Source organism: Puntigrus tetrazona, chromosome 16 (genome assembly GCF_018831695.1).
Source record: "Puntigrus tetrazona isolate hp1 chromosome 16, ASM1883169v1, whole genome shotgun sequence".
NCBI classification, from domain to species: Eukaryota; Metazoa; Chordata; class Actinopteri; order Cypriniformes; family Cyprinidae; genus Puntigrus; species Puntigrus tetrazona.
The window spans coordinates 13,091,696-13,116,275 of record NC_056714.1 but is presented as its reverse complement, the minus strand read 5'-3'; the positions used below and the strand labels follow the sequence as shown (position 1 = coordinate 13,116,275).

Sequence of the window (24,580 nt, the reverse complement as noted above, 5' to 3'; positions counted from 1 at the left end):
TAAACGTGGATTGCAGAAAGACGAGCAGTGCTCTTTTAATAAATGGATTTGATGAGCGTTGTTTTAGCACGCACTTTCCTCTGTGAAGTAGTGTTTGTACCAGAAGCTTTGTGGGCTCGCTGCTCTCGGTTTGTTCCGGGCGGAGGAGAGATGCTGCTGAGGGGTGTGGTCTCGGGAAGGGATGAGAGAGAGGAGGAGAGGGGAAGGAAGGGAGGGTCGAGACGGGAGGAAAGACGAGAACGGCGTATAATAATTTCAGAGTCATGGCTTGTGCGACGGAATAGAGATCGAGATCAAGAAGAACGCGTCCTTTATATCCTTCTGGAAATGAGGTAATTGCTTCGTATTCTGTTGCCTGCTGGATTTCGTGCGTTTTGTTTTATTACCGGATTTTGCTGATTTTTGCATCTTGTTTTGTTTACAAGGTTAGCTATTCTATAGTGTATTATACACCGATATATTATTATTGTGCAATTATAGCCTCCTGCGTTGATACAGTACTGTTACTGTCTACGGAGGAGGTGTCATCACAACTTGCGTGTCATCAAATCTTATTAGACATAATTTTAATACTCTCCATAAATATTTAACACGTTAGTCACCAACAAATAAACCATACACAACGGCGTCTTAGGTTACGTGGCGTTCGGATATCGTATTATATTTATTTTAATAATTATTCACTACACAAGCGCTAGGCCTAGATTTACATCCTCTGTATCCAAGGACATTGGGCGCGAGCAGTGCATTGCCCACGGTGTTCATGAAGAGCAAAGACAGCGTTAGTCATTTATAGGATTTTCTGCTCCAAATGCCCCACGCAGAGAAAAGGCAGATTTTGTGTAGTAGAATAAAGAGATTTTTTAAATATGTTAAGGACATGTTGGTTAGCTTATATGTAGGATACACTATTTTTGTTCTCTCTTGTGGGCATGGGAATATATTTAGAGTATTCTTCAAGTAATGTGCAATCCGCAAATGAACACGTTTTTTTTTTTTTTCATTTGAGGTCATCGTTGCTTGGGTGAATGCAATAGAAGACAGAAAAGATTTTTAATGTAATTACTAGGCTTGTGTTATTATAATAATATTGGTATAATATGCCTAAATTAAATAGTGTATAAAAAAAAAAAAAAAAAAAAAAAATATATATATATATATATATATATATATATATATATATATATATATATATATATATATATATATATATATAATTTTAAAAAAAAATGTGATGATTATTATTATTAAAATTATTAGTAAGGTCATCATAATTATAAAAAATGTATGTTTTGAATATTGGTGCTGAGCATGCAAGCAGTTTCTTCAAAGCTGATGTGTTTGATAGGTACATGTGTTTCTGTGACACATGTGTCTATAAGAGTGTATACATTTTTATACCCTGAGAAGTTGGAAATAATATTGGCATTCATTAACAGTCCGGGGGTAACAGAGAAGTGCTGCTTTATTTATGCCATTTACCAAGTGATGCTAAATTGTGATACAGTTTTCCTTTTACTTCAGAAATGTGGTATGATTATGGTGTTTCTAAACAAGATCTGTCTTTCTTGATATTTCAGGTACTAACTAGATCCAAGATGTGACCCCATATGTTTACAAACTCCTTAGAAAAACACCAGAATAATAATCAGGATATATACAATCTATCCCACCATGCACCCCTCCTCTCGTCCCTCTGTGCCCCCACGTTCCCGCAGGTTTGACAATAGGCGTACAGAGGTAAAACCAAGCCAAGGGGCTAAGAGGGAGGACAAAAACATTAACACTGCATCTTCATCTCCTCGCCGTGGCACTCGGGGTCCACCCGAGTCTTCCAGATTGAAGGGCCCCGGTCAGAGTGCACGAGCCCCAGTGGTTCAATCCAAACTGGTTCGGCCACAGAAGAATGGTGCTCACGCAATACCAGCAATCTCAAAACCAAAAAGTGGACACACTGTATCAAACCTAGTCCCAGCTGTGGATCCAAACTGCAACGAGCCCAGCCTACCTTGTCTGTGTTGTGATGGCCATTCACCTCAGGATAGCAACAGCCTTTTTAATCACAACCATAACAACAATAACACTGTAAACATAAGGCAACAAATGAAGCTGCCACCACCACCACCCCCACAGAAGGAATTGGTAGCTCCAAAACAAGACATTAAAGAAGATGAGAGTCAGCCAGAAGTTAAGCAACCTCATGTCATCCCAGTGGAGGAGAAAGAGGAGGACAATGGAAACGTGGATGAGAAAGAGGGTGGTCAGCTCAAAAATGATGACTGTAGTGTGAATGTGAATGCTAATGTTGATGAGAATGGCAATGGCAATTGTGATGGAGAAGATGACGAAGATGATGATGATGAAGATGATGATACTCTTGTCCCTTCTTGCTGCAACTGTCCAGAATCCATGCTGGACTTCTCCCTTACATCTTCTACCTCATCTTCATCCACATCCATCAGCAGCTGCTCAGATCTGGAGTGTGACTGTCCTGAGACATTTTCATTGTCATCCCAGGACCAAGAGGCCACTGAATGCTATCTATCATCTCAATCCCCGGTCTCCAACTGTCCTGACTTTCAGTCACTGGATCTCAACACTTCTGCAAGGTCACCTTGCTCTTCTGATGAAGGCTATCCATCAGCCCCTTGCTCTCCATCTTCTGACTACATAGAAAGCAAGGGATCAGAAGGAAAATGTATTAAAGTGGATCTCCTCCATTTTTTAGACTCCATAGAAGAGTTGGGAAAAGTGGATCTGTTCTACCGCATTGTTAGGCTGGCACACTGGGAACTGGACGGTGAGCTGATTGTCAGAGATAGATTGGATCACCAGCAGAAGCTTCAGAGGGTTAACAAAGAGGTGAAGTTGGCTTATCTTGTGAAACTTCAGGAGGAAGGGTTAGACTTTGACAATGAGGATATCACTGGAGTTTTGGATGAAATGGGCAACGTTGACATTCCATGGAAGTTGTATAAAAACAACAAATCAAGTGAATCCCTGGAATTTTCTGATGCAGGGGTAGATATGACAGCTCCATCTGATCTTGAAACCCCTGCCTCAGATTCACTTGCTCCATCTCCACTGGAGCCTCCTCCTCGGCCCCCAAAACCTCCACTGAGGCATGTGAGTGCCCACCCAGAATCACACACTTACGAGAACATCAGTGGACATGTCTTCTCAGTCTCATCCACCAATGACACAACAAATTTTTCTACAAGTGTCCCTGTTCCTACCTTGCCTGCATTGTCATCCTCATCCCCAGATTTGAAACCTCCTGCCCTTCCTCCTCCTCCATCACAGCCTGTGCCCTACTTCACCCTAAATACAGACAGACCTGCTCTCACCTCCCCTACACCACCTATTCCTCCTCCGAGAAGACGTCATAAAGCCCGTTTAGAAGCTCAGAGACTTGCTGAGCTTCAAAGAGAAAAGACTCCTCTGTCCTTTCCACCGCCAACGTCCAGACCTCCTCCATTGCCACCTCCACCTGTGTCATCCTCGCCTCCAGCTATTCCACCTCCACCATCACTCCCACCGCCTCCATCTTTTCACGCTCTGGATGTGGAAATCCGAAAGTTGCTTGCTTTAGCAGGCCTCACCCAAGCTGAATTGCTTAAACTTAGTCCCGAGTTGGGTGTCTGTGTAGATGTTGTCCTGGAGAACGAGCAACAGGCAATGTCTGATGTCTCTCAGATTGGAGAAATCAGCATAAACAGGACACGCAAGGAAGAAGGTGTAGATAAGGGGTTGGACTCCAGATTAAAAGAAGGATCCAGATTTGGGAAAGACAGATCTTCAGCTGTAAATGAATTAGATACTCTCAGTGAAAAAGAAGTTTGTAAAGATGAACAGAAGGAAACAAACAGGACAACTTCTTTCACAGAAATGGCAAGACGACGTAAGAGAAATGGTGGACAGTGTAATCATAGCTGCAGTTGTGGTTTTGGATCCAATGTTAGCCTTTCTCCCAACTCATATTACAGCACTGATCTTAGCAATACAAACATCCCGAATGTTAGCTTTGGAAGCTTTGATTATACTTCAGTGATTTCAGATACCCCTCCTCCTCCACCTCCACGACCATTGCCTCCTTGTCCACCAATTTCCTCCAATCCCCCTGACCTTCCTCCTCTCAAGCCTTGCACTCTGCCTGCCAATGCATCTCGCCCAGATAGGTTTGACTGGCTGATAGCCTTCACCCCAGATACAGAGTCGCCACCTCTTCAGATGCGAAAATTGTCCAACGATGGCATGCTGCAAAAAGTCCCATCTTCAACTTCAGGCTCAAAAGTCACAACCTTTAAAGAATTGCGCAACAGAAGCAAACAGAGCTCCCCGCCAGCTCCTGTTCAACCAGAACCTGATCCAACTGTTATCACCCCAGATCCTGATTTCCTGTACAACCTCAAATGGAGAAGAGAGAAGATTGATGGGGATGGCTGGGAATATACTTCCCAAGCACAAGCCTCATTTCTTCAGCCGCCACCCACTCCTGCCTCATTGTCCCTATTTAGAGAAATGTGTCGTTTGAATATACAAGAAGAATGCCCAGCAGAACCCAAAGTTTCCAAACAAATTGGCTGTTCAGTAAGTGAAGGCAGCCTTAGGACTATTTGTGATGAAAAAGATAAAGCTGTTCACACCAAGAAGATGGATGATGAAGATAAAGTGGAAGTTAGGGGAATGGCAGATGGAGCATGGACTTTGGAAACCAGGACATCAGGTAAAGTTGCATTTCATAAATACAGTTCATGTTTTGTCTCAGAGAGTTCTTCCATATAATAAAAATAAAAGCAAATTCAGTGGGATATTAAGGAGAAAGTAAAAGAACAGTAGTCTAATTACATGGAAAGTGGTGAGCCAAGATGAGAATCACGCAGGCAGATGGGCAGATGAATCAGCAGAGCAAGACTGGAGGGAATTTCAGAATGCAGCAGGCTTAATGCTGTGTTGTTTCTCATGATGTCACAAAGCTTTTAATTATTCATCCTCCTCAGCAGGCTAATTCCTTTTTTCTCTCATCCTCTCTTCCTTTGCCCTGGCTGGCACACATTATGTATCATACTTTCCTCTGTCAACCTTCCTATTTTTCAGTCAGTAGTTTCTATTTTAAATTAATAAAGTGTTAAAGTGTCAAATAAATTGGCATTTCAAAACTTGAAATTATATTACTATTACAAATATTGTCTCGTACAAAAGTCATGATGACGAACACCATAGCACTCTGCCTCTCTCTTCAAACTTGCTTTGTCATTTTTCTGATATGCCTCGTTGTCTCCTATTATTAAATTGATACTGCTGTGCTTGTTATTCTCTCATTACATTATTTTCAGTTTGCCATTTCTCTTTTGCTCTGCTCCTTTCTTTACTGGTTATCTGCCAAATGGAAAAGGCTGATTTGCTTGGATCAGGTTACTTCACTTTTGACTTCAGATATAAATGGCCTCTAATGTGCCTGTAAATTGAGCTACAAATACATTTGAGGGAGCCCTCAATTTTGTTTACAAGGTTAGCACATCATACAACTCTGCTAAACTATGCTTTGGCAATATAAGCACCATTCATCTTATTCATATATATTAGCATTCATGAATTTAGCTTTGGCGTTTAGTTCTTCAACTTGTGTGCATTTGTTTTTGTGTTAGTATATCACTTTTTGAATGAATCTTTTCACTCTTCATGACTCATATTTCTGGCTGTGTCAGTCAGCTCAAGAACATGACCTTATGCCTTTAAGTGTAGAAAAGGTGTGACTCAATCCTTTACACCAATCACAATAGAGCAACAGGGAAACAGGAAGTGCTGAGTCAAACTGACTTCATTTGAGAGAGGGATATATCTGTCGTTTTAAGGTAAAGTAAAATGTTTTTATATGTATAAATCATAATTCTGATGAAATTTATATATTTTTTATTTTTGACAGACTGGGAATTGGAAATTTTATAACAAATACAAAGTATAATCCGTTGACATACAACATGCAGTCTACTGATGTGAACCAGAAGCTGTTCTAGATATAAAAAGCATATTTTAAAGACAGTTAGGTTTTCTAGCTTGTCAAAGTTGCCATTGCAGGTGAAATGTGATCCTAGTGTGGCTCCTAGTGAGATCCTAGATAGAGACTGCTTTCCTGCACACGGTCGAATGTTTAGAGATCAGATAAAGTGCTTTTAGGCTTTGTATACCATATGCTGTAGTTTTTGTCTGTCTGTTTGTTTTAGTGAAACAGCAAGAAAAGATACAAAAGTGTGGCGCCCAGTACTCTGCAGTTAAAAGGAAATCTGGAGTACTGATTAGCTTTTATGGATTGGTATTTACTATTAGATTTTTTTTTTTGCTTGTGTCTAAAATATATATATATTTATTAATGTTCTGGCCTGTGAAACACTACGAGTGGCATAAAATGTGCAGTACAGATAAAAAACATATTATTATCTAAATTTCTGCATATTTAGACAATAAGTTATATACATGGCATGTTGTTTATATGATTATTATAGCACAGGAAATACTCTTTGCATACAGCATATTGACTGTTTGAAGGAGTTCTCTTTCATCTGTTTCATCATAAGTGCATTCTCTCTTCTTCTAAATGACACTAACATTTTTTCCATTCTCTCTTTTTCTCCCTCTTTCTTCACTGTTTGCTGTTTAACCATTCTGCCCATCCTTTTGATTCTGAATCTCCTCCATTGTTATACTCTCATAATTCTTCACCCATAATAACTGTAAAAGTGTCCTCACCTCCCTTGTCCCTCTCCCTGACCTCACCTTATTACCTGCACTCTGATCCCCAGTTTTACCACACTGACACTAACAGGGATCGTGTCTTGAACCGTTCTGAGGGTTCTGTAACCATCTCAAACCCGTTTCCCCCTTTTGACTGCAGCACAGATGACTATACTGACTCCCTGTACTGTGCTGGCCCAGAAAACAATACGTTTTTGTTCTGTAAACAAGAAAATGATCTCAACGGTAACATGGATTCTCTGTACCACCGCTGTAATCATGTTGACAGCTTCCTAGACTCTTTATACATCTGTGGGCATGATCGTGACAGCACAAAAAACAGCTTCTGTCCACATAACAGTGGATTCGATTCAATCAGAAATGATGATTCCCTTTACAGGGATGCCAGATACACAAGAAACAGCCTGAAGCTGCTCACCGACCCTGAACCGCCGTCTGACATTAACACTCTCACCGAGGGCGACATAACGCCGTACAAAAACATTGACATGCAGACTTACATAACTATGCGAAACCTCAAAAATCGGAGCTTTGCGAGCAAAAGCAGTTACAAAGATGTCGACTTGCTGTTTGATTTAAACTCAGACAACATTGATGACTCGAAACCACCAATAAACCCGTTTTTTGACTACAACAGCAATGAAAACACAACACAGAACAAACAGCAGCTTGTATCTTTTCCTGCTTACTACCTTTATCACCCCAAAAACTGCCCCTTGCATAAAGGCGCCCCCCCACGGCTTTCCCCCGTAGGAGCGATCTCTCCTCCCCACAGGTCCGGGCCTCCAGTTCCTGGCACAGATGTTGCCCGTCTCTGTTCACCCCTGTTCCCCCGCAGTCACACCCTTCCTGCCCTTGCCGCCCCTCTTTACTACCCTTATCTGTACACACCCCCTGTTCAAGCCCCTCTGCGGGAGCCATCGGTCCCCATACTTCACTCTCAGCAGAGTCCACCACCGCTCACTTTGAGTAAGAGATCAGTGCATTCTCATTTCTCTCACTTTCCTTCACTTCTTTCCACTTTCTTCGATTTTAAAGTCTGTTCGCCGTGTCTCCATTCATATCCTTTGGATATTGTAGCACTGTCTGTGTCTGTGACAGTGTGAAATATGTGGTTGTCTGTTGCATGATAACATCAGAACTTTAAAAAAAGATAATATGTGGCTTATATTTGTTTTTGGTTTTTTAACTGGTCAACTGTAAGTGTTATTTTTTTTGTTTGCTTGAAATATTTGATTATAAACTGTAAATTAATTATTTAATATATTCTTGCTCTCATACATTTTTTTTATTATTTGTGTTTGTGGCTGATATTTAATTAGAACATTTTATTTACACATTTTATTAGTTTACTATTATTTTACTATTACTACTATTATTTTTCTTTTTTGTTACTGCTGACGTTTACTGATGTTAATTTCATAGGCATAGGTGTGTTTGTTTTATGCTGCTCAGCATGTTTTGCTTTTGCATGTGACCAACCCAAAGATGCCAAATCAAATCCAAATATGAGTGAAATGAATAAATATCTTTCATAATTTATTCATTAATATTTGTATCAGATCTATACACGTTCCTCACGAGCTGCTGCCATGTACTGCACTAGATTGGCTCTAGATCAACTATAATACATTATCTTCCGCTAATCGAATTTCTAACCCCACCCTGCTGTCTTTGCCTCCTAATAGCTGTTCGCAGCTTCTCATTTGCCGGCTCTGAGCAGAAGAACGCGGCTTGGATGGGAGAAGATGTGAGGCCCTCACTGAGTGCTGAAGGGCTGTCTGCTGCCTGCCTGCAAGAAAAGAAAAGTAATACAATATAGTATATCGCAGAAACATTTGCTTCATATTTGTCTTTATTTTGCTTTTCTAAATAATTGTTGACTCTTTATGTGTGTTTTGTCTCTTGTCAGCTCTTGTGAATTCCATCAGTGTGGCAGTGGAAGCCATTTTGGCTCAGTTCAGTTCGTCCAGGACTGTTGTACAGAAGGTAAGTTTTGTGTAAGCATTTATCCTCAAACTTGGCAACTTAAACTACACTCCAGTATAATATAAACATTCCCACAGAAAAAAAAAACAAATTGAACATTTATAGAATTAGTAAACCGTACCTGTTTTTCCCTCTCTCTCCATGCCACTTCCATGCACTTTGCGTATCTCTTCCTTTTTCTTTCTCCAGTTTCACTCAGTAGATAAGGTACTTCAAAGTTCATGGACATGAGCTTTGCGAATAACTTATTTTCTCACTAACCTCACGCACCTTTCACCTCTTTCTTCTATTTTCATATTCTTTCTCTCTATCTATTTTATATTTATTTTAAACACTTTATGTATCTTTTTTCTTCATTGCTTTGCACATTTTTTTTTATTTGTTTTCTCCGTCTCTCTCTCTCTTCTTGTCTGCCTATCTTCCATTGCCCTTTTTGACCTCTGTTGACAGACTCTTTCTGGAGATAGCAGTGTGAATCCCTGTCTGGGTCGTCTGGTACTGCAGTGCCTTTGCCCGGCCCTGCGCAGCCTGCTCTCTGATGGACTCAAGCCCCACCAGAGTGACCTCATTGCAGGCAGAAGGCCAAATTCACCCTGGGGTTTGGTTCAGGCCTCCACCAAACCAGGTATTAGACATCTAGACTTGGCATGCTAAACAATTACCTTCATTTTTCTCTCTATCTCTCTCTCTCTCTCTCTTTCCATCTCTCGTTCTCACACTTGTTCGTTCTTTTATTTTCTGGCACCATGAATCCCTGCAGTATTGACTCACCCGTCTCTGTCATACTTCCAGTCTTTAAATATTCCTTGGTTTTCTCCCTCAGCATTCTTTCTTTTTGCTGCTTATATTCATTGTCTTATGTTTTCTGTGGCATTAGCATGATTTCGATGCTTTGTTCACCATGGTACAAACTCATTATGTGGCCTTTCCTAGCATTTCAAAATCAGTGGTGATAACTTACATATATTTTTGAAAAATCATAATTTATTGTGTTTTTTTTTAGGCCCGAGCACACAGGCTTTGCACAACCTTCAGACTAAAGTAGCAGGGCTTCCCCAGCTTAAGCAGAGCAGACACAAGTTCAACGCGTTCCTGTTTGGCCTTCTCAAGTAAGCCAGAACAAAAATTATTGACAAGATATTGACTGACTCTTTTCTTTTTATTCTTCATTGATATTTTTTTTTATTCTTTGAATCTGTCCTGAAGTGTCAAGCTCCTGGATTACTGGCTTTCACATTTGCAGTCCTGCAGCGGTACGTATTATATTTACTGTTGTTCTCCAGTTGTCCTTGCTGGAAAATCCATCTCAAGTTCAGTTTGTCAAGCTAGTTTTTGGAAAAGTGGCAGCTAGTGGACCTTCTTGGACTGCCAACAAACCATTTACTAACTAATATAACCAGCTTTAGATGATCAAGCAAGAGTCAGCCAGCTTTGAACTTCTAATGACAAGGTTAAATAAGCTGTACCAAAACATTATTACCAGGCCAGGCTAGATTTTAGAACATACTGATCATTATCAAACTCAACTTTCCGAAGATTGCTTTCAATCTAGTTAAACTGAATATAGTGAACAAATTGAGTGTACAAACAGAACAGTAACACGTTTTTATATTTTATATATAATATACATAAAAGCCATTGTTTTATGTGTTGATTAAAACTAAAATGAAATTAGATAATGTATTAACTAGCATGAACAAACAATAAACAATACATTTATTACTCTTTATTAATCTTTGCAAATGTTAGCGTGTATCATCTAACGTTAACAAACACAACTTATGATTTTAATAATGCATTAGTAAATGCTGAAATTAACATTAAGTAAGATTAATAAATACTGTAGAATTATTGTTCTTTCTGTGTTCATGTTCACTATTGTTGTTAACTAATGAGCCTTATTGTATGTGTTACCAAAAGATATATCAGTGTACATTTTTAATCATAATTTTTACCTTTAATAATTATTTTCTTTTTCCTCACTCCCACAGATGTGTTGGAGACATATTACCGCCCCACTTCCTTCATGCGTCTCTCAATAACGTCTTGCCAGCCTCTTTTCGAAGAGCTTCTCCTCCTACTGCAGCCTCTCTCTCTTCTGACCTTTAACCTCGACCTGCTGTTTCAGCATCACCACCTTGACCCCTCCTCCCCGACGCTCACCCCAGCCAGTCACACATCGGAGATTTATAGCCCACCAAACGAAGACTTCGGCTTCCACTTGTCACCCAAGAGGCTTTTCCAAGGAAGTGGCCATCATCTTGGAAGCGTGTTAGAGCAAGACCATGGCATTTCGGGTTTAGACAGCAATCCTAATTCAGGTCTCACGAGTCACGTTCTCGATCTGTCAGCCTATCGGAATCCAATTTCGCTTTCATCAGGCGTCACCAAGGAGGAAGACAGCCCGCCGTTATCGTGGTTTAAAGGGAACGAGATCTCCATACCTCTTAATGCCGGAAGCCTTTCCCAGCAGGCAGGCCAGGCTCTTCAGCAAGGCTGGGGTGCAGTAATGCGTTTTGGGGAGCGTTTAGGACAGAACTTTGGTTTGGCCACTTCCACAGAGGATGATAAAGGTCCAAACTCACCTGTTGACTTCAAGACTGGCTTCTCGCTGAATCCAAAAAGTCCTTATGAAAACAGGCAGCAACCAAGAGACGACCTTTCCTTGAAGGATAGTGAAACTGCTGTTCCCTGGGGTCTGGGACGGCTCTTTGGAGCTTCTAAGAGCCCCAACAACCCACCAGCAAGCAGGTTTGATTTTGTTTTTTAAATATGTCAGTTTAGTATATTTCAGATTTGTCAGGTTTGTTTATGTAATGTATCTTTTTAATCTTCTTTTATACTAAAGGCGCCCATCTCAGTGGCTCTCCCCAGGCGTATCCGTCCTTTCCCGCATAGTGAATCTTAGCCAGGGTCCTCCGCCTGAGAAGAGAGAGCCCCAGAGAAGCAAAGATAAGGAGGAAGATGAGAAGGAAGAGATTAATGAAGCCAGAGATCAGCCAAAGCCCTTGAGGTAAAGTTTCTGTTAAATTATTCATATTCCTAACAGATTTACACTTATGCATTTTTATGAGATAAGTTCAGGCCTTTTATGGTAAAAAAAAATAAATTAAACAAAGTGCTTTTGAAGGGTTTGTGGTTATTTAGGTCAATGATACAGTTTTTTTTCTTTATTAATTTATTAAGAAATGCAAAAAAAAAATGAAAATCATACTTTTATACATAAATAAAAAGTCATTATATATTATGTTGTATGTAATAATATACTATGATGACTTAAATAGACTTAGATATTTATAGATTTTTTTTCCAGGGCAACACGATTTTCTGAATTAAAATTCATACATATTCTTTAGGGAATAAAAAAGAAAATGTGAGTGTAAAGCAGCAGTCTTCGTGTCAAACTTCATTAAAATAATAACTTTATTGTAAAGTAAATCATATGTAGTATTTTGGCAATTATTATTATTTTATAGAAAAAATATTTCAACAGAACTGCTTTATGGCTTATATTTGAAAATAGTTTGGCAAACTTGAAGCCAACAAACATTAAAAAAAGAAAATAAAATAGGAAATAATATCATAGATTATCATAATATGTCACGTTTGCGCTTTCGCGAAACTAAGCACACGAGGCACGTAAATAAACTTAAACGGATTTAATTCCAAAATGGCAAAATAAAGATACAAAAGGCAGGCAGGTAGAACAGGCAGGCAGGACAAATATCAGGTATGGACATTGACGATCGGACCAACAGAACTGAAAACACAGGACTTAAATACACCAGGTTAAATGACTAAATTAACTACACACAGCTGATGACAATGACATAATTAACATGGAGGGAAGGCAGGGCACAGGGAGCACATGGCACGAGACAACAAACATAAACAAAGAGTCCAGAGATGTGACATAATATCATAAAATATCACAACATCACCCTGATGTAAACCAAGGTCAAGGTCTTAAAATATCAAATAATTTAAACTTTTTTTTAATTCAAAGACAAGCCAAGGTTAGGTAACATTATACAATGTTGTGTCAAAAATTTTATCATATTTATAACAACATTAGTACAAAATATTTATTATTGTAATATTTATATTTATTTGTTTAAATAATTAATGTGCACTCTCACATATATTCAGTGTAAAAGCAAAATATGCAATTATCTTTTGCCACATTTACATTGTTAGGATTAATCTTTGACAGTTTAGTATGACTGACCCATAAAGCAGTCCCTAAAAAGAGTCTCTGAAAGTTTCACTATATGCTGAGTCTTGTGCTCTGATTCATCAGGATGGTCCGAACGCTGTGTGACCACACAGGCGCCGGAACAGAGCTGAGCTTCAGGAAGGGGGAGGAGCTTGTCCTGTTGGGAGGCGTGGACCACGACTGGATTCGATGTCGTCAAGGTCACAAGGAAGGCCTTGTTCCCATTGGTTATGCTTCGCTTATCATGTGACTTATCTTTAAATTTGCCTGTATGTTTGTGCGAAAGAACATCAGGGGATAATGTACAAGGAAAAAGACCATATATAGATGTAGTTATTAGTAGCTGTGTTATGTGTTTATCTGTTTATCTCTGACCCTCGTTGCCTGGTTTGTGACGTCTGGAATATTTTCTGTGATATATAGGAAACTGTATAAATCATAAATATATATTTAGATTTTACAAAGATAGATAGACAGATAAACAAGAAATAGAAATGGGTAATGAATAAGAATCAAGTTTAACGAAAATAAAACCATCATAGGGTATTTATTATTAGGTGTTGCCATAACAAACAGCTCGGCCGGAATCTTACTTAAAAAGCTCAGCGCAAAGATAAGTTTATTCGTAAAACAGCATTTCATTATAATTTTAAGTCCAATATGCATATTTGACGTATTTTCATCCGAAACTGTGTGTAAAACCCCTTAAATTTTTTTTACCATATCATCAGCCCAAAGACAAGCACGTCTTTGAGTTTTGGTTACTTTGGGGCTGCCTTAGTACATATATGACAGATTTACTCAAATTAACTCTGTCATTTATTATGCGATTAATGTTTTATTTTCATTCTACTGTTCAGTAATTACTGGCTAATCGGTCTAAAAAAAATAACTGCTTGATAATTGAAATGACATTGATAAGGATAAACAAAATTCTTTATAATATTAATACTTCATTGTCCTAATTTGTACACCAACAATTAATAAAAGAACTCTTGTTATTGCCTGAAAATGCCCTTATATGCTCCCTTTTATTATCTCCCTTGCCAGGAAAAAAACATTCTGTTTGAAAACCGACATTATTATTCTCTTATGGTTATTATTGTAACTCTCAATGGTAACAGTCCGATGTACGTATTAGAGTGGTAGTGTGTAGATGATTCTTTTCTATTTCTTACAGTGTGATGGCTACTGTAGTAAGATCTGTATCACCATGAGCTTGATAGTGACTATGCATACTCTGTACTGTACTGTTTATGAGGCTTGTTGCTGGAGAAACCATATATGATTGATAGCATTCACGATTTTCTTTCGAATGGATATCCTGCATCCGTATAACGCTTTGAATCGGGGGTTTACATACTAAACCTGCATGAATGTGTACGAATGTGTGTAGCAAATGTCAGGTATTCATCAATACAACTTATTTGTGTGCACAAATGCTTTCGCTCAGACTATAAATGCTAAAAGGAACGGGGCAGGATTTTAGTGGCGGCAGCGGGGAAGGTGATTTGAGACGGAGCTTGCTTATTGCTGTTCATTAAATAGCCCTCTGTGTTTCCCACGTGTATGAATTTTTGTCACAACTCTGACTTGGCACTGCTAACCATAAATATATATTCGGACAAAATGAAAGAATACAGTCTGCATGGAGCACAGTTTTGCCCATCACACCACATGACGATATGCCTTCTGGATTATTCCAACCAATAGCAAAAAAGCTATGGGCTACAGTAGCAGTAACCAATTCACATTGCTGTGTATATATATATATATAAGTATGAATCTTACAACTGAAAATTAATGTATGTCATGGGACAGATACAGTTTTTAGGATATAGTTTAGGAGAAAATGAAGATTTAGTAATTGGCGTGAGCTTTAATGACCCTGTTTTAAAAGAAAATGAAACCAAATGGTATGGTTTGAGAAGCAAGCAAGCAGCAGGGGTTTGGTTAAAAATAAATAAATGAATAAAATAAAATCACATTTAGTGTAATAGTCTTACCTCACAGGGCAAACTGCAATGATGCATGATTTTTCTTTCTTTTTTTTTCCTTTTTTGTAATGAGTATTATCATTGTTTATTATTATTGTTTTCAGTTCTTGTAGTTGTCATTTTTCTTATGACTGTGAATTAATATTTGTGACATTTGAATTTCATTAATATGTTTTGAAGAAAAAAACATTATAAATATAGTGTGCTTATTGTTTGTGGTTTATATACCATACAGTTGATCTGCTTTCTATCGGTTCCTCTTGTCTATCTCTCTATCTATCTCCTGTGTGTGTACCTTTGTGTGGTAATGAGTTGCGTAGCTCTGTGTGGTAATGCCCATCGCTGGTAGCACACCTAAAGCATTATTATGTACTGTACCAACTCTTGAGTTCTGTAATTCCCTGTGAATCAGCTCTATGCATGTTGGTGTTTGTAAATATACCCAATAAAATACTAAAAGAAACAACGTGCAAAGAGTGTGATGCTGAAGACTTGTTTACGGTGTTTATGTTGAGATACAGTGCTTTTGTGTTGTGTTTACTTCAGAACAAGAAACTTATGAAAAACCTCAGGACCACAATGCAGTGCAAACTATAATTCCTAAACTACTTGTTTGCACATTCACTTCTAATATGCACTTTGGGATATAATATCAAATCCTTTGTATGATTCATTGAGATGGAGCTGATTTTACATTGTTAATATATTTGACCCCACAACGTGATTTCTTGAGCTAATTTATAACACTGCCCTTATGGCACATAAAGAAACATTTCTCTTTTGAATATTCTATACATAAAGTATACTAGCCAACATCTGAAGTACATCCAAACCTTTCATAAAAGTTTGCTACCAGCAAAAATTTTGATACACTTCAAATGTTGACTGCTGCATATATCACGAATATCAGGTTTGAGAAATTATTTCACATTTCAAACAAACAGTCCATAACGTATGTATATGAACTAATTTTCTGTAGTTATTCTTTTTGCTATAATGTATAAAATATAAAGGTGAGTTTATAATGCTTGCTGTATTTAAAATATTAACTATGAAGGCCAGTTCACACCACATGAGAAAAAACACAGACTAAAGGTCATTAGGAAAAAAAAAGTCATACCATGTCACAATTATTAATATTATAGACAATATTTTGTTATTGTATTATAGACAATAATTGACAATATTTAAAATTACTGAGTGATAGTTATGGCAATCATGAGATAACATAATTATAACAAAACAGTCATAATTATGACAACATAATTATAACAGTCATTACGACATACGCAGTCATTATGTCATAACAATTGTGAAAAAAGTCCTAATTATGACAAACAGTCCTAATTATTACACGCACAGACACTATGACATTATTACAGCCATTATGAAATAAAATAATTATGACAAAGAATTCGTAATTATAACATAAGCAGTCATTATGATGGCATTGCAATCATTATTTAGACAGTTCGTAATTATGACCACATATTTATGACAAAACAGTTATGTAATATGACAGTTATGCCATAAACAGTCATAATTATGGTATAAAAAGTAATTTCAAATTATAAAATGTTGAAATTGAGATAAAATGTGATTATTTCATAAGAATTATTACTTTTTCTCAGAATTATGGCTTTGCCATCACTGATTTTTCTTTTAAAGTAGCAGAAATGGCTCTAAAGGAACAGAAAAAAATGTCTCAGAATTTAGTGCATATTAGAGCCTCTTTAAACCTTCTACTAACTATTAAGTAAATTGTAACTACATGTCGACTAATTCTCATTAATTAGCAACTACGTGTGTACTAACTCTCAGATCAGACTGTTAGAGCATAGGTTTAGGTTTAGTAGAATAAGCTGACAAATATTTGTCAAATAAAGTTTCAGTATGGCAGTCAGTATGTTGTATATTCAAATTATATATTATAATATATAAGCAGAAAGTCTACCAATCCTCTAATGACTGCTAGTTGACGTGGAATTGCAAAGTACTTACTGGTAGTAGAAAGTCTAAAGTGGACTAACGAAATAAAGTGTTACCAAAATAAAGCAAAGCACTCACCAACAAACTGAGGAAGTAAAAACAGCAGCCAGTAATGTTTCTCTCAAGCACTATTACATCACCTCAAAACCCACAAATGGACCATTTCTTATAACCGTCTTCACTAAAGCATCCCAGATGGATCAGTTCCAGGTCACTGTGAGCGGATCAGCATTCTTCCCTCCCAGATGAGCTCCTGGAGAGAGGCTGAGGGAGTAAGGGATGGATGAAGGGTATGTGGAGGTGTGCAGTAGAGTCATGTCCTCTGCGTTATAGAAGCACACCTGACACCGGTCACAGTCCAGGTACAGCCCTATCCTGCGAGGTTTCACCGTCAGATCTATCTCTGTCACAGTCTCATACTCTTTGATGCAGTAGCCTCGGTCGTGCTTAAGGTGAAGCCCGATGTCCTTGTTTAAGTTGCTTATGGACCCACCGTCGAAGCCCACGCTCCAGTCTATCTTGGCTCCTACGTCCACCTCCCAGTAGTGCTGTCCTGCCTGGAAGGTCTTGTGGGTCCTGGCCAGAGGCCTGTAGTCTTTGTGACGCAAGAAAATCCCCTTTTTGGATGTGCGTACGACACTGCGTCCATCAGAGGAGACCCTCAGGTATGGGTCATGACAGTCATGTATGACATTACGATCAGGGACTGAGAAGACAAAGCATGAATGATTAAACACAGCTTAGTTTATCATACACTAGTCAAAAGTTGAAAAATAATTGCAATGTCCTAAATGTTTTCAAAACAAATATCTCCAAGGTTGCATTTATTGGATTAAGAAAAGAAAAAACTAACAAACAACAAAAAAGGGTCATGTTGTGAAACATTATTACAATTTTAAAATAATCGTTTTCTGTTGTACTATTAATAATGTAAAGAAATCATTATAATGTGCATTATAATTTGCTGCTCATTGCTGTCATATTTTATTATTATTATCATAATGCGAAATGTGAAAACTGACATTAAAAATATTTTTCCGAATACTTTTATTCAGCAAAGATGCACTGAATTGATCAAAAGTGAGAGTAAAGATATTTCAAATGTTACGAAAAGGTCTGTTTCAAATAAATGCTGTTGAACTTTCTAGTCATCAAAGAAACATGCAGAAAAAAGCTGGTTTTTTACACTAAGAACTATTATTAATAACCGAGCACCTACAATAATCCTAAAAACATGCATCACAGTTTCCACAAAAATATTAAGCAACAAAAAGCATTATGAATAACTCAGCATCAAATCAGCGTGATTACTGAGGGATTATGTGACACTGAAGAAATTCATCCGTTTAAAAATGTATTCAAATTATTACTCTTTCATAATGTCGCTGTTTTCACTGTATTCACAATTAAACAATGCAACCTTGGTGACCATATGACACTTCTTTTATAAAGATAAAAATACAATTATTCCAAACTTTTCATTGTGTAAATATTGACATTGAAAATCTGCTAAATGTTAATTTTCATAATAGACATACTTTCATTTGAATACATGATCCACATATGGATGGATATCCGATGTCCTCACCTGGTTTGATAAAGCTCAGCATCTCCTTCCACACAATAAACTGCAAGTGTGTCTCATGAAGGCCCAGGAACAGAGAATTAGGTGTCAAGTTCACGCTTCTCACCGCTGATTTGAACCTGCAATGCAGGAGATGAATGTAACTGCTGGGACATTTACTGTATTGCCAGTTATGGGTATTTGCAGCATTACAGTATATCGTCCTACTTGGTCGTTTGAGAAGCAATATCATTATTTTCACAGCAGCTTTCTTTCTCTTTCATCTCTTCGACAAAGTCCAGCCCTTTCTCTGTCCACCACTACAAGAGAAGTAGAACAAGACAAAGAACAGTATTATCATTTTGAGAAGTGTTATTTTTCTGCCTGCTCCTAAAAAATCACATTCTTAAACTTGCTTTTCACTCTCAATAGTCAATGTTCATGTACTAGTAGTAAATCTTCTTCCTCTTCTTCTTCTTCTGAACACTTTTAAGAGTACAATTTAAGTTAGATAAGTTCCAGGTCACTGTAAGTAAAGGGCAAGTTGTCTTATTAAGAAACTTTGAGACTTTGAACTGTCTTGTTGAGATTATTGCATGCAGTGACTAACACGTGATATATTTAAAAATTAGCTGGGAACCAAATTTTTAAACAACGATATTTATATGAATTTTTAAAAATAAAAATACAGTCTTATATATGATGTTATTTACATTTTTGCAGATATATGTAACTAATATGCATGCATTTAATTTCGAAACAAATGTCTTGTTTATATTTGTAAGCATAATGGTAATTAAATTAATAGATTCATGTTGAAAATGAAATGTTGATGACAAAAATATTCACATGATGAAGAAAAAAATTACGACATTACCATTTCTTTGAAATTCGTATAATTTAATTATGCTTCCTCATCAATTTTATTCTTTAAATAACAGTGTTTACAAATTTTTAAATAAAAATATCTTGATACCAGAAACACTTTTTCTTTTTGGGGGAGAATGTAATTAATTAATTGGGCAAACTGTGCTGAATGCAATAGTTAGTTTGAACCTGCAGAAAGCCGTCAGGTTGATCCGTCTCAAAGACTGAGCGCAGAATCCCTTCCTTCTCTCTTCCATCATTCAGCTTCTCTTCTATTTCTGCTCTGTTTCTTTTCATCTTTTCTATCGTATCTTTCTCCTCTTTCTCCAGCGTTTTCTTCACTTCCTCCTCCTTTTTCTTTAGAAACTGGTGCATCTCCTCAAACTGAGCAGAGATCTGAGCAGAGAGCTGCCGAGACCTTTCCTGGGAAACAAAATATATCACAGATAGTAATGAACCTTGCGACACTCCTTTGTGTAGTTTTTAGATGGATCGTGTGATCTGAAGTGTATTTTTCACCTCGGTTTTAGAGATCTCATTCGTCTGTTTCTTGACGAGAGCCTGCAGCTCTTCATTCTCTTTCGACAGGAAGCTCAGAGGCTCTAACAATAAATTCTACAACACACAGGACAGACTTGTGGGCGTTTGACATGAATATTTCAGACATTACCTTCAGGCAGCGGTGCTCAGGCCTCAGCATCCTGCAGAGGAGCAGGACAGAGCACTTCTGACTTTAAATATTAAATATACAATTATGCACTTTGATATGTCTAATTATTCATCTACGCCATATGTTGGGCTATAATGTACCAACATACATAATGATTAAAGGGATAGTTCACTCAAAAATTGGGAACTTTAAAATTGTTTATATTATTTAAAAGGAAATTGGTAACCAAACAGCAACTGCTCAGTTACCAACATTCTTCAAAATAAGTACATTACCGGCAAATTTTCATTTTTGGCTGAACAATATTTCAAACGCTCTCGCGTCTGCATCAGAACCGACTGCATTTATGTTTATTCTTCACGTTCTGATGATACACAGGCAACTTTTTGAGCAATGTCACAGTAGAGACACAGGTCCCATATAAATTATCCAGATAGAAATTTGCTGTGCCCAAACAACACAAAAAAGCTGCCCAGCAAAATTGCTTTCCTAGCATTGCAATGTTGTACACGTAAAAACAACGATGCTTTTGAAATGAACCTCTTTCCATTTACATTCTAGGGTTTTTAGATCCTAATAAATTGAATCCCAATTGTTATCCCTCTGCATTTGACCAAAACCAGACAAAAACATCCACTGCATTATTAAAGTTTCATATTTAAAACTCCTGAAGCATAACTAATGTAATATTAGCATGTTTGAAGAATGTTACCAAGTTCAGTCTAGTTTATGACCAGCTCTTCTACTTTGAGATTGAATGAAATTGAATTTGTACAAAATCATGAAAATGCTTAATAAAAAGCATCTTCTGTGAAATCACCCATTTCAAATCTCTAAATGTTAACTGATCCAGACCAAAAATTGGAATTGAAACTAACTATTCCAGCCTTAAGATTGTCAAAAATCACAAAGAAGTAACAGCCACGACGCGTCTCTGAGACCCCGAACAGAACCCCAGTCAGTAGGCCTATGTGGAATTAGACACATCCAAAATAGAAACCAAACGAACTTCTGCTTTCGTATGGCTGACCTGGACGTGACCTGAAATCTGAGCAGCGTCAAACTCAAAACATAAGCATATAAAGTATCCACAGTTTGTCAGCCTCACTGACCTTTCTGGGCTCCGCTGCCTCCTCCACAGGTTTGAACGCGTGTCCCTGATGCCTCTCACCGTCCCTACACACCAGACACACCAGTTTCTGATCTGTCTCACAGAACAGCTTGAGCCTCTCCTGATGATCCGAACACACCAGCTTCTCCGGTTCCTCAAACACTCTCGCCCCGGCTCCGCAAGACGCCACATTCCCGTCCCTGAGGGCCTGCTGCTCGCTCAAGTGCTCCCTCACGGCGGTCACCATATTCCTCAGCACTCGGTTGGAGCGGAGGTCCCACATGGTATAGGGTCGCCTGCATTCCGGACACAGTTTCAGGCGGCAGCTTTGGGAATGATTGCTGATGCACTGCCGGCAGAACGTGTGGTCGCACAGCAGGCTCACCGGATCCGTGAAGTCCCCCAAACACACCGAGCACTGGATCTGTTTCGACAGCCGAGAATCCATGCCGCTTGTGTCTCCTTAATGTCCCAAACACTCACTGGCGCGGGGGGTTGGATATGAGGTGTTGTCCCAGCAGCTGCGGAGACAAATGACAACACATGTCGACCACATGTGCAGGGGCTGGAGTGTGTTTGGGAGATCTTCCTCTGCCCTTACTTGACTAACACATGTTTGTCCTAGTGTGCTAAATAAAGGGAGCCATCTGACCCCCTGCACAGATGAACTTCTCTCTATAAATCCTATCGCTGCCCTTAAACACATATAAATTACAGCCTGATGATTTCTACCAACAGTACTTGTTCGTTTAGAATTAAACAAATGACAGCTCATGTTACCAAAGTCAGATTTGACCTTCTGTGTGATATGGAGGGAATCAACAGGTGGTTGATCACATGTGCACATAATATAAAGAGGGGCAGCTCAGCCATACTGTTGTCAGCACTATAATTAGTTACCGTGTCTTAGTTACTGTAATGGTCAACACTGTAAACTCCCTACATTATTTATATTCATTAACTGAAACATTATTGTGGCTTTTATGTTTTGAAAAATTAGGCAGAATTTATTTGATGAAAAAAAACCCCAGTAAAAACAATGGTAACACTTTAGAAAAGGTAAGACTTGTTAACTATTAACTTTGCTATAATATGCTGCTTATGAATATTTTGTAAGGTAGTAGTTAAGTTCGGGTATTGGGTAGGATTAGGGATGTAAAAAAAGGACATGAGGAATAAAGATAATTAATATGTACTTAATTAGCACTACTAAATAGCTAATATTCTAGTAATATACATGCTAATGGATGTAACTATAAAATAATGTATTACCAAAAAAATAATTATCTTAAAATAACAACACTCCATCAGCCAATACTCAAGTCTTTTGCGTCACATGATCACATGATTTGCTGCTCAAGAAACATTTGTAACTATAATATTAGCCATTTATTAGTTGTAATTAAGAACATATAGATGCCTTATTTCCATGACCTTATCCTACATCCCTAATCCTGCCCAATACCTAAACTTAATAACTACCTTACTAACTATTGATATTAAGAATTTATTGAGGAAATAGTTACAGTTAATAGTGAATTAATGTTCCCTATTGCCTATAGTGTTACTGCTATTATCAAGTTTGAAAGTTTTTTCTTCAGGATTCTTTGATGATTGTGGTTACAGATACCAAATGTTTCAACAATTAACATAGGAATTAACATAAAGTATAACCAAAGTCGAAAGCTATCCAGAGCTCAGTGCAAAAATGAAGCCAAATAAATAAATAAATAAATAAATAAATAAATAAATAAATAACATTTTCTTAAGAATTAAGATATTTTGTGCTATTTGCATTTTGATACTGGTCCAAGTTCTAAATCTAAAAAGCTTGACCACCAACAAACTGATCTCAGCCCTAGCAGTTGGCAGTCCAGCTGATCCTGCATCTAAACGCTTACATCAGCTATCAGCTAAAGACCATAAATCACCAGTCGGCTTCAGCTGGAAACCATGTAAAATCAGCTACCATCAGATATCACAAAGAACTATATTTGTGCTACAGCTTACTGTATATCCATGCCACACACTGCTGTATCACAGCACATAATGATTAAAGATAGCATGTTTACACCGTCAAACATGTTAAAGTAAATTACAGTACACTGGAACAATTATGCACATTTTTTTGGCACAAAAATCAGTCTATATCAGGGATAACAAACTGCCGAGTTCAGCTCATCTCAAAACTCATCTGCATGTAGCTTTCTAGTAACCCTTCAGACCTTGATTAGTTTAAGTATTAGGGTTAAGTACGACTCTGCAGAAACAGATAACTGATGACCATTTTCCAAAAATCTAGTTTTTTCCATTGTACATTCCAGGTAATGTCAATCAGACTGCAGCTGGGTTATTTTAAATAGGCTAAAAAATATCTAGAGCAGTGGTTCCCAACCTTTTTAACTCACAGCCCACACAACCAAACACATATGTTTCCATGGCCCACTTTTAAAAAAAAAAATTTAAATGTATGCAGCAAAAATATGTTACATAGCCTAAATCGGGTTGTTTTTAAACCAATCAACGACCTGGAATAGTGAACGCATAGTAACAGTTTATTATTATTATTTTTATTTAATTAATTATGATATTTAATTATTACTACACATTTTTACGTACATTAGCAATATTATTATTTCTATTGATAATAACTGGCGGCCCCCTGCAATACCGTTGCGGCTCACTGGGGGCCGCGGCCCACAGGTTGAAAACCACTGATCTAGAGTTATCAAATAAACTTAATTTAATTGCTGAACCACGACATTTCCTCCAATATTTAACTGTTTTCCTCATACTCCCACCAAAGTGAATATGAGAATATTTTTTAGCACAGATGCCCCTCGCTGATCTAATGATCCCACTAGATGGCGCTGTTAAGCAGCTGTAATCCACCTCCACTCCCTCGGAAAACGTGTCCATGTAAAAACAATCCGTCAAAACAGCCATTTCTCACGTGATCCTTCATGAACGGTGAATTTGTAATAATTTGTGGAAACCGTCATGCACGTGCATTGTTTTAAACAGGCCTATTTATTTAATATGATGATGATGCTAAATAAGTTTAGAAGAATTTAGAGAATTGATCAAAATAAGCCGCAGTGAAGGCATATTGTTACGTATTTCTATGCCAAATAAATGTCATTTAAACTGTCTATTAATAATAATAAAAAAAACACTGGCTAGGCTATTATTAACTACATCGAGGCCTGCGTCGTAAAGGTATATTAAAATTATTTCTGAGCGATCAAGTGTGAGACTATGGCTGCTGAACATTTTGAAAGTTCGCCAACTCAGAGTAAATTACGTTATAACAATGAAAATATTATGTAGCAAATGCTATCAAGTTGAGAAATGAGAATTTGTCGTCAAATGTGATATTTCATCACAAGTACTCTTGACCGAGCCTGCTGGTGTCTTGATTACA

The 24,580-nt window shown here is 37.7% G+C and overlaps 2 protein-coding genes across 4 annotated transcripts; one reads left to right on the top strand and one right to left on the bottom strand.

Annotated features, from left to right (window-relative positions):
• Positions 1-180: 180 nt before the first annotated feature.
• Positions 181-15,418, top strand: rusc1 (RUN and SH3 domain containing 1). Of its 3 annotated transcripts, XM_043260520.1 has the most exons (12): positions 181-332; positions 1,581-4,726; positions 6,739-7,722; positions 8,442-8,561; positions 8,666-8,742; positions 8,932-8,949; positions 9,193-9,367; positions 9,746-9,851; positions 9,949-9,995; positions 10,734-11,493; positions 11,591-11,755; positions 13,043-15,418. In XM_043260520.1, the coding sequence occupies exons 2-12, from the start codon at positions 1,675-1,677 to the stop codon at positions 13,206-13,208; spliced, it is 5,670 nt and encodes a 1,889-aa protein (XP_043116455.1). In that variant the 5' UTR covers positions 181-332; positions 1,581-1,674; the 3' UTR covers positions 13,209-15,418. The 3 variants fall into 3 exon arrangements, with proteins under 3 accessions (XP_043116455.1, XP_043116457.1, XP_043116456.1); XM_043260522.1 differs by lacking the exon at positions 6,739-7,722; XM_043260521.1 differs by lacking the exon at positions 8,932-8,949.
• Positions 15,419-15,550: 132 nt separating this feature from the next.
• On the bottom strand, positions 15,551-21,885 carry trim109 (tripartite motif containing 109). The gene is made up of 6 exons (XM_043260523.1): positions 21,158-21,885; positions 19,895-19,990; positions 19,565-19,798; positions 18,737-18,828; positions 18,533-18,648; positions 15,551-17,650 (listed from the first exon to the last, which is right to left on the bottom strand). Exons 1-6 carry the CDS (start codon positions 21,602-21,604, stop codon positions 17,145-17,147), a joined length of 1,491 nt encoding a protein of 496 aa, XP_043116458.1. The 5' UTR covers positions 21,605-21,885; the 3' UTR covers positions 15,551-17,144.
• Positions 21,886-24,580: the final 2,695 nt, after the last annotated feature.